Source organism: Apium graveolens, chromosome 9 (assembly GCF_009905375.1).
Source record: "Apium graveolens cultivar Ventura chromosome 9, ASM990537v1, whole genome shotgun sequence".
Taxonomy (NCBI): domain Eukaryota; kingdom Viridiplantae; phylum Streptophyta; class Magnoliopsida; order Apiales; family Apiaceae; genus Apium; species Apium graveolens.
The window spans coordinates 13,127,654-13,143,698 of record NC_133655.1 but is presented as its reverse complement, the minus strand read 5'-3'; the positions used below and the strand labels follow the sequence as shown (position 1 = coordinate 13,143,698).

Sequence of the window (16,045 nt, the reverse complement as noted above, 5' to 3'; positions counted from 1 at the left end):
TTGTTAAATTAAGAGTGTTATTATTTATTTTTTAAATATTTCTAAGTCCGAAAGGGAATTATTGAACTCTAAAAAATTAAAAATAATGAAATATGGCCCATATTTGAATTATTTAAGGTCTCCAAATGTGACTCGAAATAATGAAATAAGTTATAAGAAAAAAAAAAGAAAAAGTTGGAAGGTTGCTTTTTTGGTGTTAGGTGAAAACGCAAATTAAAAAAGTGACATTTGAGGCCAATAATTTAAAAAATGATATTGAAAATAATTTAACTCCAAATAGAGATATTTGAGGTTTTTTTAATAAAAAATTAGTCAAGTATCACATACAATCGCCAATATCGTATTAAAATTTTCATTCACAATCAAATAAATTTTGGGAAAAAGAATTAAAACAAAAGTAAAAATGAAATGTTTTGCCTTCGCGCCCAAATCTGTAGACTACAAGTCTACAATATAGCCGCGATTAATTTATTGGGCAATAATCAGGAGATGGAAGAAGAGCAGGAGAATATTTTTAGGTTTCTAGTCGGTCACTGTGACGATCAACTTTCCTCCATCATCCTCTCCCCTGATCCCAGTCTCCATTATCCTCTCCTTCTCGAGTACGTTATCTCTCTCTCTCTCTCTCTCTCTCTCTCTCTCTCTCTCTCTCTCTCTCTCTCTCTCTCTCTCTCTCTCTCTCTCTCTCTTAATTCTTACACTATAAAGCAAGTTCAATTATAATTTTCAGCTTTGCGGAGTTGCTGGATTCCAATCCTTCGCTTGCTAATTTGCTTTATAATCAACCGGCTTTATATTTGCCCAAATTCGATGAAGTAGCTCTACGAGCTCAGGTTTTGCATCCTCTCTATTTACATTATCTCTCTCTCTACGTGTGGGTATAGCATTACTTCGTTGTTACCTAATTGTTTGTTATGACACGATAAAATCAATTTTCAGATAAGAGTGTTTTATTTACTTAATTAAAATTTGATTATTGCAATCCAGGTCTATATTATTCAGCATGCTTAATTTTTCATTTATCTGTAACATAGTAGCAGTTGATTTCCAGCTAGAATTGACACTTTTGAATACTGTAATCGAGCTTGTATTTAATGAACTAAGCTTGCAACTAGTCAAAGCCTCTTTAGTACTTTGTGATATTAAGATGAAAACGTTAAACTTCTGCTAATTGTTGATATTATTGCTTTGAAAGCACTAATTAATTCCCTCTGTTATTGACATGTAGAAGCACGTGTCTATCTCGAAGTTTAATAAGAAGAATGCAAGCATGAAAAATTATGTGCATGTTCGGATCAATATCTGTGGTTCTCCTCTTGAATTTCCTGGTTCGGTGTCTCTTTCGTTCTTTCTTTTCTGTTTTTTCCCTACTGCTCTTTTCGTTTCTTTGTTTTTGTTTGAATTTGAATTGGTGACCTGTTTTTTGGTCAGAAACATTTCCGAGCATTGGTCGAGTGAGAGTGAAACATCGAGGGATCCTTCTCACTCTCAAAGGGACTGTTATTAGGTCTGGAGCAATCAAGATGGTGGAAGGTGATAGAACTTTTGAGTGTAGAAAATGTAAACACAGGTGGGTTTGTGCCTTGAAGCTTGCTTGTACTTGTGGATTAATTCATTGGCCGGATCAGTGTACATTCTCGTGTGTGTAGTATTGAATCATGAAAAAGACTTTTATCAAACAGAACCATCTACATGCTGCCTATCTGTAATATTATCTAATTCACGTGGGATTATATGACAGCAATAGATTTCTTGTAAAAATGTAACTGATAAAAATTAGTGACAACTGACAAGTGTATAAACTTCAACTCTTAATACTTTTCAACTCCAACTTCAGACTATTTGCTGATGATTATAAATATTAAAGTACAGGACCATTATCATATAAAGAGTTTTGATTGTTCATGATATTTGGATCAAGTGCTATCATTATTTGTCGTATTATTTGTAATTATATACGCATAGTCTAGGAATACATTCGGTTGCTGTTCGTACTACAACTTACTAACAGAAATAAAAGCTTTGAGAATCTTAGCTGACTTTAGCTCCTCTATTTGTGGTGAACTGTGTTTGTATACAGGTTCAAAGTTTCTCCTGAGCTGGAAACTGGAAATTCTGTACCCAAGCCAACGTCTTGTCCCTCGCAGGTTTACTTTTTCGCTCCGTGGAGTAACTTTTGAATTGAAGCTCTAGTATCTATTTGACCTTTTAAGATTTGATATTATCAATTAATCCTCCACTGGTTTCACATAACTCGCAATGTAGTTTCACGGAATTTTGAAAAATTAATGTAGGAGTTGGAGGCGAGATTCTTTTGATTCTTCAATTTAAAGGAATGATTGTATTTTCTTGTTATTTTTCTTTCCAATTTGAGATTCTATTATTTGTTTTGAAAGTATCTTCATGCAGTTTACGGTACTTGATTGTCTGTAATAACAACCCATCTGAATGTCTGTATTAACAGAAGCAGAAGTATTGTGAGAGCACCAGTTTCCAGATTGTAGAAGGAAACATAGTATGTCATGATTACCAGGAGATAAAAATTCAAGAAAGTACACAAGTCTTGGATGTCGGTGCTATCCCTCGTTCAATGCCTGTTATTCTGAAAGATGATCTCGTAGACATTGTTAAAGCTGGAGGTAGAACATCTCCGAAGTTCATACTTGTTTTTGGTGAATATGCACTATTATTTTGCATCAATATTGAGTAGATGGCTTGCATGCGTATTTACTGGTTTCTTATTGATACTTCTTGTGTATTGTCAGATGATGTTATCGTCACAGGAATTTTGACGGCAAGATGGTCCTCAGATATGAAGGACGTCCGTTGTGACCTTGATCCGATATTAGTTGCTAATCATGTTAGGTAATTTGGTTGATTCTTTTTGTTTGATTTGCCTTTTGACCTTGATCCTATATTAGTTGCTAATCATATGAGCTAATTTGCTTGATACCTTTTGTTTTGATTTGATTGTATTAGTTGTTAACAGTGTTCTAAAAATTGTTCTAGGCGGCCGCCTAGGCGCTAGGCGGTGGTAAAACGCCCTGACTCGGACCTAGGCGGTGATTTAGGCGTTTTTTGAAAAAATCAGGTCAAAATCGGGATTAGGCAGGCTAGGCGGTCAAAAATCGGTCATAGGCGGTCTAGGCGGAAAATAATTAAAAAAATATTTTTTTACGATTTTATAATTTTAAATCATTAATTTCATAATTTCACACAATATCATGTCAATTTATAATATAAAGTATTGTTAAGAAGTAACAAGTAATCTAATATATTTATTTTCTCACTTAAAATATAAAAATAACATATTATAATTAATTTAAAAGTGTGAATTAAAATATAGTTAATATTGTAAACTCAATAATTAGTACATAACGCATGTCAAATGTGTAGATATTGTTTAATACCATTCTAATTTATTTCTTCAAACAAATATTTGACATGTTGATCATTATATAATTATAAAAATTAAAAATAATATTTATATTTTTTCGATTAATGTTCCGATTAATCGGTCCGATTAATCTCCGACTTGCCGATTAATCTCTCGAAGGTACCATCACCGCCCTGGCACGCCTAGCGATTTCTGGAACACTGGTTGTTAATCATGTTAGGTAATTTGGTTGATTCTTTTTGTTTGATTTGCCTTTTGACCTTGATCCTATATTAGTTGCTAATCATGTGAGCTAATTTGCTTGATACCTTTTGTTTTGATTTGATTGTAAAAGATGCTCTATGATCACATCAGTCCAAGTTATTGAATTCTATTCTTTTCTTTGTTTTAATTGTTGTTCTGCATCAAGATTCAAAGGTTGCACCATGATGAACACTTGTACTTCTGGAAATTGGGAAACATTCTAATCTAGTTGTAACCTAATCTCCACTAATAAGACGATGGTCATTTATTTGCATTTTCTTAAACCAAAGTTCTCCACTAATAAGAAGATGGTCATTTACTTACATTTTCTCAAACCAAAGTATTGTTTAATTATTCGTGGTTTACATGATCGATTATTATTTCAGAAGAACAAATGAGCTGAAGTCAGATATAAATATCCCAGATGATACTATTATGAAATTTAAGAAGTTCTGGTCAGATTTTGGAGATACCCCTCTGAAAGGTATTTGTCCACTTGATGTCTAAAACTACTTTTTATTTACTTCTCTTGTTAATATTGACCATTTACAATCCTAGGAAGAAATGCAATATTAAAAGCCATCTGCCCACAAATTTTTGGACTCTTCACCGTAAAACTTGCAGGTAAATTGGTTAACATTAAATCTTTTGACATCAATACAACAATGGACTCGCATAGATTTTTTATGAAAAGTTTTAATGTGACAACAGGTGAGATTTTGTTGCTTCAAAGATGTGTTTTATATTCCTCTATGTTAATGACATCCGGACTGCTGAATATATGAAATTTCTATCAATCTAGTTGCATTGACACTTATTGGAGGCGTGCAGCATGTTGATGCTTCCGGTACAAAAGTCCGAGGAGAGTCTCATCTACTACTAGTTGGTGATCCAGGTAGTTGTTGGGTCTTACTCATTAAACATCCCTTATTCTGATCCTATATGTATAGAATAGAATGTTAATAAAGGCTTTTAAGAAATGAGTACAAAATTAATCTGTCTTGGCTATATATGTCACAATCTTTAAGTAAAGATTTAGGTAAAACTTTGTAGCGATAGTTGGTATATATTGATTTCTATTGGTAGATACGTTCTTGTCTGCTCTGGACATACTAACATATCCCATATGTAATGCATAGTTTTTGTTGAAATTAATCTAGTCCGCCATAGGCGCAGGCGTATGCTTATATTTACATTTTTCAATGATACAGTGACTTGTAGAAGGGATTATTCTCTGATTTTGTTACAGAGGGTCTAACCTACTGTCCAGTTGAATATTTTAGAAAATGACAATTAATGTTAATGCTGATTTTTCAGGTACTGGAAAGTCCCAGTTCTTGAAATTTGCAGCTAAATTAAGCAATAGATCTGTTATTACTACAGGCTTGGGGAGCACTAGTGCTGGATTGACTGTTACGGCCGTTAAAGATGCAGGTACATACTATTTTTTGACTTGATGTTTATGCTATAACTTTGAGCAAGATAAGAGATGCAGGTAGACTATATTATGGTTTGATGTTTATGCTAGAAATTAGAGAGAGATTATATAAAATTCATTATAAGATGCTCCAAGTTGCTACTATTGTTGCAATTCTTGTATGAACTGTTGCTCTCTTTATGGCTCTATAGTTCTCTAATATGTTTATGGTTGGTAATGGCGCAATAGACAAAATTATTTCCATATTTATAAATCATAATTGAAGATTAGATATCTCAAGCATTTATATGCACGGTCACTTTGTGAAGGACATAAAATATGAAATAACTAATAAGTATTCTGATCTTTACCAGTAAAACATAATAGTTTCTTTTCCTTAGATTTTTTTCCCTTCCACTTAGTTATTGTGATCTATGTGTCGTGTTTATGTACTTCCCTTAAATCTGAATAGATTGATTATGTAAAACTTTCAGGAGAATGGATGCTTGAAGCTGGAGCCCTGGTGTTAGCAGATGGTGGCCTTTGTTGCATAGATGAATTTGATAGGTGCTACTCAATTTAATATCTTGAACCGATCTTCTCCATTTCTTTTACAGTGTCCATGACTAGTCGTTTAGTAAATCTTTAACCAATCATTTTGTGAGTGCTGGCAATTGCCATAGTGGGAGTAAACTAATAGTTAATTAGTTATTCACTCCTTTATTTAGAATATCTATCTTCTGTGTTCCTATTATATGTATACAACGAATGTAATGTAAATTGGGGTTTGTAACTGATAGATGATCATAGTTAAAAATATCACTTGTTAGGCTTCCTAACCATGTTCAAGTTGTCACTATACGACAATGTTATATAAAATTAAAAATCAAATATAGGTGATTTAGTGAGATTATGCCACAGATTTTAGTTGTCATAAAGTCTTATTGAAGTACGATCTGGTCTTTGTTATCTGTGGGCTGGGACAAATAATGGGCTGAAGAACAAAAAGGGAAGAGCGAAAAATCCAAAACCCTCCTCCCACTTGCATAACAATTCAACGGTCTCTATAGCATCCCAGATCTCTAATGCTCAAAAGTTCTAATAGAAAAAAGCATATAAGAGGACTATATGAAGTCAAACTAACACATTTTTTCTTTTGCCAGTATGAGGGAACATGACAGGGCAACTATACATGAGGCAATGGAGCAGCAGACCATTAGTATTGCAAAGGTGCCATTATGTATCTAATTTATAGATATAAACATTTTGTAAAACGAATAAAGCTGCTTTAATGTGTAATATAAGATTTTCTTTCGGGGTTTATTTTGTTTTTTCTAGTAATTATGCTGTTATCTCAACTCAAGTGCACAGCCGTATAAAAGTACATGCTCTAAGTTAACAATGTCTCGGGTAAATTTCTGTTCTGTAAAATATAGGCTAGACCTGTAATAGGGATGGATGAATTCTTTATCAACTGCTTGTTTATTTTTTTCCAAGTTTTGTCTACAGATAGAGAATGTCTTCCTTATTTCTACTAACCACATTCTTAATTTCAGGCTGGTCTTGTGACTACTCTCAGTACAAGGACAACTGTATTTGGCGCAACAAATCCCAAAGGACATTATGATCCTGACCTATGTAATTTCTTACATACGTGTTTTCTTTTTTCTTTTTTAACTCTACAAGTTGATATCCTCATCTCTATAAGTTGATACTAGTACTCAGGTTGTACACTATAGGTAATAACCTAGTAAGTGCTAGCTAATTAATGCATGTTGTAGTCAGTGGGAAATACTTATGTACATATTAGGATCCAGGAATACTTTAAGTAATTTTTGGCTAACACATATTCATCAACGTGAATCAGCCCTCTCTGTCAACACTTCACTGTCCGGACCCTTGATTAGCAGATTTGATATTGTTCTAGTCCTACTGGACACGAAGAATCCAGAATGGGATGCAATTGTGTCATCTCACATTCTTGCCGAGGTACCAACTACTTTGTCACTTTATTAATCAGCTTCTTAAAACTCATAAATGATGATAAGTTGTGAACGATTCGCAGGCAATAGCAGAAAAAGGTTCTGATGAAAATCTCCAGGGTATTTGGACGCTTACGATGCTTAGAAGGTGAGACTCTCGTTTTGACTTTAATTATCATCTGGAATAGATGACTTTGACTAGATTTTATTATTTCTTAATAAACCACTTCGCTATGATGCAAGTAATCACGGAGTTTAACTTGTTCTTGCATAAGCTTTCTGTTACTTGAAAAGCATCTTTCAAGCAATTATTAATATCTTCAGCTGTCAGGTATATTCACTATGTTAAAGCATCTTTTAAGCCAGTTCTTACGAAGGAGGCTGAAAAAGTAATCGCAAGCTATTATCAGCTCCAAAGAAAATCAGCAGCTCAAAATGCAGGTTTTATTATCTCAGAAATCAAGTTTCTGATGATTCAGTTGTGAATAATTGTCTTAATCCTGTACTTTAAATTCTTGTGTGACCGAGCTATACCATATAATTTTCTTCATTGCAGCAAGAACAACGGTGCGGATGCTTGAAAGTTTGATACGACTTGCTCAAGGTGAAATCTGAATTTATAATGCTCAAATGTCCATCTTAAGAATCATTTAATTTTCAATATGACTATTTGAAGCGCATTGATGTTTCAGCACATGCAAGGCTGATGTTTAGGAATGAAGTCATTCAGCTGGATGCCATTACTGCCATCTTATGCATTGAATCATCCATGACTACCTCCGCTATAGTTGATAGTGTTGGAAATGCGCTGCATTCTAATTTTACTGAAAACCCTGACCAGGAATGTATCCTTTATGCACATCTTTCCCTGTTTGCATACATGCACGCATGTCACATGGGTAAAAATTACCAATATAGCATAACAATAAGGTGCAAGGGCCTAAAATGGTATATTTACGGAAGTTGGTCTATATTAATACCCTGGAAACATACCTAAGATATGTGGACTTTTTCGCATTAACACATGTGATATGTGTTAGGATGAAAATATTGTGTTCTTAAGTATTACACATTCAGTTATATTCCTTGAAAGTGTTACCCAGACACTTTTAAAAGATGTGGTCCATGTATGACACATGTAGGTAATTGCATACTTGTTTACATATAAAACAAGACAAATTGCAAGCTTTGTATCAGTTTGTTGCAACACATTGTTATAATGTGTTAGCCGGTGCTAAAATTGGTAAATGTTTCACTATTATCTACCTTCAAATCAACGCTCATCATATGGTCATTACAGTTCATATAGACATGTCCCCGTTATTTCAGTGAACGTAGAAGTGGTCAGCGGTCCCATATATGGTTTCAATATTATCTAGCAATGAGTTATATAAGTTGCTAGTATTTACATGTAAGCAGTAAATTTGTTTTTTTTAATTACACCCCCGACCCACATATGAAGTGTATAAATTGAGTATTCATTGAATTGGATGTTAATCCTTGACAATATTGATATAGATACCAAGCAAGAAAGAATGATCCTTGCCAGTCTGAATAAAGTGGATGAATTCTGACAAAACACTCGTTGCAAGATGCATTGGCACCAGAGACATTTGCAAGGACCTTCACCAAGTAATATGTTCATATTATTTAGTTATCTACTTATTGACTTGGCCACTGTTTCATGTCATGGCTGTAAACTTGGGCTCCCAGATTATTAGAAAATTTTAGATTTGTATTTCTTTTCTTTTCTTTTTTTTTATGACGAAAGATGTTTATTTCTTTAGTTCGTGAGTGAGGGTAATTATTATTAAAGTTGGTTCTGGTATATTTTGAGAACTCTCCAATAATTTCAAACTACTAAATGAAAAAAGAAGCTTACCATGGCAGGAATATACACTTAGTTTTTACACATGAAATTAGAGAAAAGCAATCAATAAATGTTTTTCAAACTGGCATGCATCTGTTAATAGATAAGGTAAGGGTACACAATTTGTGCATAATTTCCAAGTGTTACAAATTTTACATTGAAGAAACGAGCATGCCTGGCACTGACCCGCGAAAGTTTCAAATTTACATGTTTTGAATTTATGAAAATATCAACACTCGTGGTAATGGAGTATGAAATGAAAACAATTGCTTATTTGCTAAAAATCAATCAAATACGAGGTGAACATCATAAATTTGGACTTTAATTATCAATTTTCTTTATTACTGGTACCGCCGTACCGGTCAGGAACCGTTGCTCTTAATGGCCAATAAATTAGCGAAAACTTGGTAACTTACTTACAGGAGTTGTATTTGAGATCCATACAGAAACCATCACAAATACATAACACGAGTCCGTGAGTTACAATTTAAATGAGCAACTCTGACTAGTGTAAAATAATTTATTCAACAAAAATTGGTTATGACCACTCATAATTCAATTACCAACAAGGCAATGTTACACTTCAATGCTGAAAATTGCTTTAACTGAATGCCAATCTAAAAATTTCAGGGTTTTCTGGAAACAAAATGTTGGCGTGCTCAACCATTCTACCATATGAAGAGCATAATTACATAAAGACGATATATAATTACAACTTGCACATAATATTAAAATCAGTACAGGCCCAAGAATTTCCACCAAACCGTCCCAACAACTCCCCAAATCACAGCATTAACAAGCGCCATTATGAATCCCATTTTAAATACATCCGGAAGGTCTACATATCCAGCTGATAATAAGAATAAATGAAAGACTCGTCAGTACTAACAGGCTATAAGAGCGTTATCAACCTATTGAATTAAGTCTCAATCCATATATTGATTTAAATCTCAATCCAATTGAGAAAGTAAGTGCATTCACAAGTTGACTCACAAGAATAAACTCAAGGCTAAACAAAAAAGATAATTGTACTTGACAACTTTAATATATTTCTCATTATCATGTGAGCAACAAAGTGCAAATACTGTAATATTATATAAATACTTAAAATAGGGTTTTTAAAGATAATATGGTGAGGAATGATGTATAATTTATTGTAGTAAAAGAAGGGAGTTACTTAGCAAAAAAAACAAGAAGGTAAGGGAGTTAACATACCTCCAAAGTACACAGCAGCCTGCCCACTGCTATAATGTGTTATAGCACCAAATAGATTCGTGTTATACGCTAAAGCAAGTGCAGCTAACACACCCGGCACCCCGGCTGCTAGGTGCATGGCAAAAAATGCAGAGTATAGAGCTCCAACATGACCAGTTTGACTTGCAAATAAATAGTGGATCAAGAAATAAGATGCCTGAAGAACCCCAAATGCAGCTGGCCAGCTCAAAGAGAGGGACTGAAGAACTTTAGCTACACTGTTAGACATCCAGGATACTATACCGAGGTTTGTCAGTTGGCCTGCCATACCCACAAGAACAGCAAACCAAGCCAGAGTATCCCAAGCTGATTTTTCACTTAAACAGTCATCCCAATCAAGCACCCCCAACAACAATAGTATTGACAAGCCAAGCATAGCAGCAACGACACTTGGTATACCAAGAGCATCTCTGCATTATTAAGAGCCAAGTCAGTGCAAGTTAAACTACATATCAATAACATTAGTTTAAACCAGCTCAACTTTAAACACAAGAGTGCTAAGGTACATTATTTCATATCGAGAATTCAGAATTATACCACTTCAAGTGATTTTAATACACCAATCTATTATTCATGCCAACATAACATTCAACAGAGGCTAATATTTACAAAACTTATCAGATTAGATTGATATACATTACATACCCACATATCCACAAAGAGACAGCAAGAAGCATTGTGCCAATCATCGTCCATTCATTTTTTGTCACGGGACCCATAAGCTCAAGCTTTGCAGCAGCCATAGCTGGGGCCTCAGGTGTATCTTTAGTTTCAGGAGGATAAAGTTTGTACAAGATAAATGGAGTAGCTAGAAGAGATACAAATGCGGGTAAAGAAGCCGCCTTGAACCATGAAACCCATGGATTTGCAATTATAACCCCTAGTTCCTCAGCTAGCTTGAGACACAACAAGTTTTGAGCTGCAGCAGTCAGGAAAAGTGCACTAGAGTTACCAGCGGACTGTCATGCATCAGAAAGAGAAATTAATAAGTTACAATTATATAAGCTGATGAAAGGACCATAATCTAATGAAAGGATACATTTTATATCAAAAAATACATTTTATGTCTCACTTGAAACTTAATTCTATGTCCTTTCAATTGGTAGACACGAAATAATTAAAAGGATTGTACAAAGAACAACTAAGTTTTCTATATCTCACGGGTTATAAAATAACCAAGGATTGTATAATAGACGAAACATTTAAAGTTTGGTAGTCGGTCGGTCGGTACTTGCTGAAATTACTTAATTGCCCTTACTTAATTATTCATGTTTTTTTACTTAACTACCCCTACTAAATCGATTTAAGGTATATCTATATTCTAATTGATCTTGGCTGCCAAAATATTTGTAATTTTCTTTTGATGATATTTGTATAATTTAAATGTAAGGTCCATGCCAAATTCAACTGAACATTCCCTAGAACGGAACTAATAATGACCAAAAATTATTATCAATTTAACCCGTCGCAACAAAATTCACTTTGTTCACAACATAATTTTTTTTACCATAAAGCCATACTTCCGTCTGCATCACTATATATACACTTTTTGTTGTGTTTAATGAAGTAGGAGTAGATGGGTAAATATATACTGACGGAAAAAGGGAGCAAATGACGGTGAGGAGTGATAGGTGGAAAAAATTAGAAGGGAACAAGGACTAATAATGGCCCTTCATGAAACAAAAGGTTATGGTCTTTCAGGGTGATGAATATCCAACACACATTACATTGTGGTACATAACATACAATTATTTAAAGAATGCAAAAAACAAAGGTCACAAAATACTTTTATACCAATAAATATGTACAAACTAAAGAAGCCAGATACATAAAAATAAATCTTTTAAGTTTTTGAATGTTTCTTTTTACCTGAAACTGAGATTGTACAAGATAAGCCCCAAGCTTTCTGGCAGAAGGATCACCAGGCTTACTCCCCGCGGACAACGACAACGATTTAATAATAGGCAAGAAAACCCCACCAGCTCTAGCAGTAGTACTAGGCATTGCCGGAGCAATCAAAGCTTCACTCAAAGTCAATCCATACGACAAACCCAATGTACTTTTCCCTAACCATTTCACAAAATAAGTAGCAATTCTATCACCTAATCCAGTCTTAACAAACCCGCGAGCGAAAAAGAAAGAAATGACAATCAACCAAATAACTTCATTAGTAAAAGCCCCAAATGCAGTAGAAAAAGTTAGAGTCTTGGTAATAATTGAAGTTGTAAGGCCTAAAAAAGCCCAAGCACCAACTGGTAAAGGACTCAAAACAAGACCAGCAATTGTAGATATAAAGATTGAAAGTAATTGCCAAGCTTGTGGAGTTACATCAATAGGTCTTGGAACCAAGAATCTGATAATTAGACCAACTGCAACTGAGAAAAACAAAGGAATGAGCTTTGCACCTTGGGGTTTTGAGTCTGTGATTGGGAGAGATGTGGCTGATGATGAAATGGGGGGAATTAGTTTGGGGGTTTTGATGGGTTTTGGGAGAGAGTGGGAGAGAAAAGATTGGTTTTGAAAAGATGGTGATCTGAGGGGAGAGATTGTGGGTTTGAGGTGGAGAGAGAGTGGGGGAGATTTGAGGTGGAGGGAGAAGCGAGAAGGGGAGAAAGATGGGATTGTTGATGTGATTAGTGCTAAGCTTTCCATTGTTTGGTGTATGTCTGAGAGAGAGAGAGAGAGAGAGATTTGGAGGAGAAGAAGTAGCGGAAACAACAATGGAGAGAGGTGTTTTGTTTGTCTTGTTTGTTTTTTTAATACCAGGGGCCAGTGAGACCGATAATAAAAGTAGAGTACACTGATTGTAGAAAAACAATACTGTACTGTGGTTGTGACCCGGCACGCCCGGGTTTAATATGTGAGCCAAAATGGAACCTAGGCTGGGGACTAAAGCTACTCTTCTAACGCTTTGTTAAATTAATAATAATAAAAAGAAAAATACAAAATAAAATTTAACTAAAATTTTTATTTTCAAATTTTACTTTTTCGAAGTATTTTAAAAAATACTGCCTATAATTAAAAACATTCAAATACATCATCCTTTTGGAATTTTTTGAGAAATGAATGAATTAATTTTTTATTGTAATTGAAAGTTGAGATTGTATTTAGTCGTAAAAGTTGTATTTTTGTAAGAATTAAAAAATTAAAAATATACAATTTTTGCATTAATAAATAAATAATTCATGATTATTATATGTGAACTAAATACTTATTTTTGATAAATTGTCAAATATATAAAATATTTTTAATTTTTTTTACGATTTTACTATTTTCCAAAAATATTTGCGAAAATACGATGCAAACAAAATAACAATAAATGTAATTAGTTATATCGAGTTTTTTTTTTGTTGTGTTCGAGATTGAACAGAGTTGCAGAAACTAATCGAATTTACGTAGGTGCGGAAAATTGTATTTTTACAAAATAAAATGAAAATAATGTTTTTGCATATAAAATAGTACTTTTTCCATTTTTTAAAAAAATAACAAAAATTTTGGAAAGAAATAGTCTTGGTATTTATAAGAAAAACCCCTATTTTTTTGTAATGAAAGGACCCCTTTTTAGATATTGGTTTATATCACACTTTTTTTAAAGTTCAGTGATTAAAATACTAGGGGTCATTTATGCTTTCGTTTTTCTCTCTGTGTTTCATGTGAGAGCTTTCGTTTTTCTCTTCGTTTTCAGATTTCCTTAATATCTTGAAGCTGTAAGAGTTTATTTCTTTTCTTTCTTTTCTCCTATGGCGAGATATCACGATAGTCAGTCACAAATGGCTAGTTTTGATGTAGAGGAGGAGGAAAATGAAAGTTTTGTTTTTAAGGAAGATGCTGAGGAGGGTTCAAATATATATGAGTTGTTTCTGGTAGGGCGTTTTCTTACGGAGAAAACAATCAATTTAAAGGCAATGAAAACAAAGATGACGGATGTCTGGAAGCCTGCTATGGTGATTAGCATAAAAGAGCTGGCACGGGGTATATATCTTTTTCAATTTTTTCATAAGGAGGATATGTAGTGGGTTACAAAAGGAGGTCCATGGACGTTTGACAATGTGATGCTGGTAATGGAACTTGTGGCTCCTTATGATGATCCTGTCAAAGTTCTGTTTTGGTTTGTTAATATTTGGATACAAATCCATGAGTTGCCAATGGGATTCATGACAGAAGCTATAGAGAATCAGCTAGGCAATTTCTTTGGTGAGTTTCTAGAATATGATTATAGAAACAATACGTCTATATGGCGTGAGTGTATGAGGGTGAGGATCATGTTAGATGTCAGGAAACCGCTCAAAATAAAAAAGAGAATTGTTAAGAAAGATGGCAGTGAGTTCACGGTGACGTGCAAGTATGAAAGATTGGGAGAATTTTGCTTTTTGTGTGGTTTGGTATCACACACTGATCAGTTATGTAGGAAGTTCATTGACAAAAGAGGGATTGGAGTTGAAAAGGAATGGGGTGTGTAGCTGAAGGCACCACCACGGAGGGCGGCGAATCAGAGTCAAAGTCGGTGGCTCAGAGATGAAGGTGATGACACGTGGGGAGTTAAGACTGGTGGACAATCGAGTTACCATAATTCTAGGGATAACATTAATTCGAATGCAGGAAATCAGGTAACCAAAGGGAGCAATTTTAGGAGATTGGTTACTACAGATACAAAAGCTATTATCTTGGAGAAGCAGATGGCGGGATACAATACAAATTCAAATTTATTATTTGAGTTAAATGAGGAGGAAAGTAGTGGGCTGAAAATAGACGAGCGTAAAAGACGTAGGGAAAATCCAACTATATCGGGCCATATGGATATTGACATGAGCTTAATTTCAACTGGACCTCACATCCAGATCCAAATAAACGAAGCTGACATTTTTACAGGTGATTTGGCAACATCGACCAGTTCTACTGAGGCTGAGCTTGCAAAGCAAGCCAGCCGATCCCAATGAATTTCTTATGTTGGAACTTCCGTGGTTTGGGCAACCACCGGGCAGTTCGAGTTCTAGGTGAGATGGTGAAAACTCACAGGCCTGATTTTATATTTTTGTCTGAAACTCTTTCTGTTTGTAATAAAATCGAAGAACTGGCTTCGAAGTTTGGTTTCACTAATTGTTTTACAGTAGATAAGCAAGGCAGAGCAGGTGGTCTTTCAATTCTTTGGAAGCATATTGTCAAGTGTGTAGTTATTGATTCATCACAAAACCACAATGATATTACTGTCACTGAAAGTAATGATGTTCTATGGCGCCTTATGTGCTATTATGGCTTCCCAGAGCGTGAGAGACGTAGTCAAGCATGGGATTTTATCCGGATGTTAGCTGGTAAATCTCAGCTCCCTTGGTGTATCATGGGAGACTTCAACGACCTCTTATGTGCAAAGGATAAAAAAGGGAAACACTGTCATCCTCAGCATCTTCTTAGCGGTTTCAAAACAGCAGTTGATGATTGTGGTCTAAATGAAATCGATTTATCTGGTGGAGGTTATACTTGGGAAAAATCTAAAGGTACGGAGGATTTGGTTCTTTAACGTCTAGATAGAGCTTTCGCCACATATTCTTGATGGAGTATGTTCCCTTTATGCACTCTATCAGTTTTCTAGGCTATAATTTCTAACCACCAACCTATCAAGTTGAACCTTTTTAACACGTCGGTAACTAAAAGACAATTCAGGTTTAAATTTGAAAATACCTGGTTGAAGGAAGCAAGTTTCCACTCAGAAGTAACAAAATATTGGCAGGAGTTGCCTCCCTCTCATTTGCTTCCTAAACTTATCTCGGTATCATCCTATATGGCTAGGTGTGGGAGATGTTTTTTCCATAAGTTTAGAGAGAAGGTTGTTAAACAAAAAGAAGTTGTAAATGGGTTAAAATTGAGAGAAGATGCAGATGGATTTC

General features: G+C 34.6%; 2 protein-coding genes across 4 annotated transcripts; one reads left to right on the top strand and one right to left on the bottom strand.

Annotated features, from left to right (window-relative positions):
* The first annotated feature begins 426 nt into the window (after positions 1-426).
* On the top strand, positions 427-8,825 carry LOC141684279 (putative DNA helicase MCM9). 3 transcript variants are annotated; one of them, XM_074489193.1, is made up of 20 exons: positions 427-602; positions 731-833; positions 1,229-1,328; positions 1,432-1,570; positions 2,081-2,147; positions 2,465-2,639; positions 2,766-2,865; positions 4,027-4,124; positions 4,265-4,351; positions 4,443-4,535; positions 4,958-5,074; positions 5,552-5,624; positions 6,221-6,287; positions 6,614-6,695; positions 6,925-7,046; positions 7,123-7,187; positions 7,371-7,480; positions 7,596-7,643; positions 7,732-7,884; positions 8,558-8,825. In XM_074489193.1, exons 1-20 carry the CDS (start codon positions 490-492, stop codon positions 8,611-8,613), a joined length of 1,968 nt encoding a protein of 655 aa, XP_074345294.1. In that variant the 5' UTR covers positions 427-489; the 3' UTR covers positions 8,614-8,825. The 3 variants fall into 3 exon arrangements, with proteins under 3 accessions (XP_074345294.1, XP_074345293.1, XP_074345295.1); XM_074489192.1 differs by having other exon boundaries at positions 4,199-4,351; XM_074489194.1 differs by lacking the exon at positions 4,265-4,351 and adding an exon at positions 4,199-4,264 and having other exon boundaries at positions 429-602.
* A 590-nt stretch (positions 8,826-9,415) lies between these two features.
* LOC141683898 (dicarboxylate transporter 2.1, chloroplastic-like) lies at positions 9,416-12,948 on the bottom strand. Its single transcript, XM_074488690.1, has 4 exons — positions 12,033-12,948; positions 10,809-11,122; positions 10,125-10,573; positions 9,416-9,759 (listed from the first exon to the last, which is right to left on the bottom strand). The coding sequence occupies exons 1-4, from the start codon at positions 12,813-12,815 to the stop codon at positions 9,644-9,646; spliced, it is 1,662 nt and encodes a 553-aa protein (XP_074344791.1). The 5' UTR covers positions 12,816-12,948; the 3' UTR covers positions 9,416-9,643.
* Positions 12,949-16,045: the final 3,097 nt, after the last annotated feature.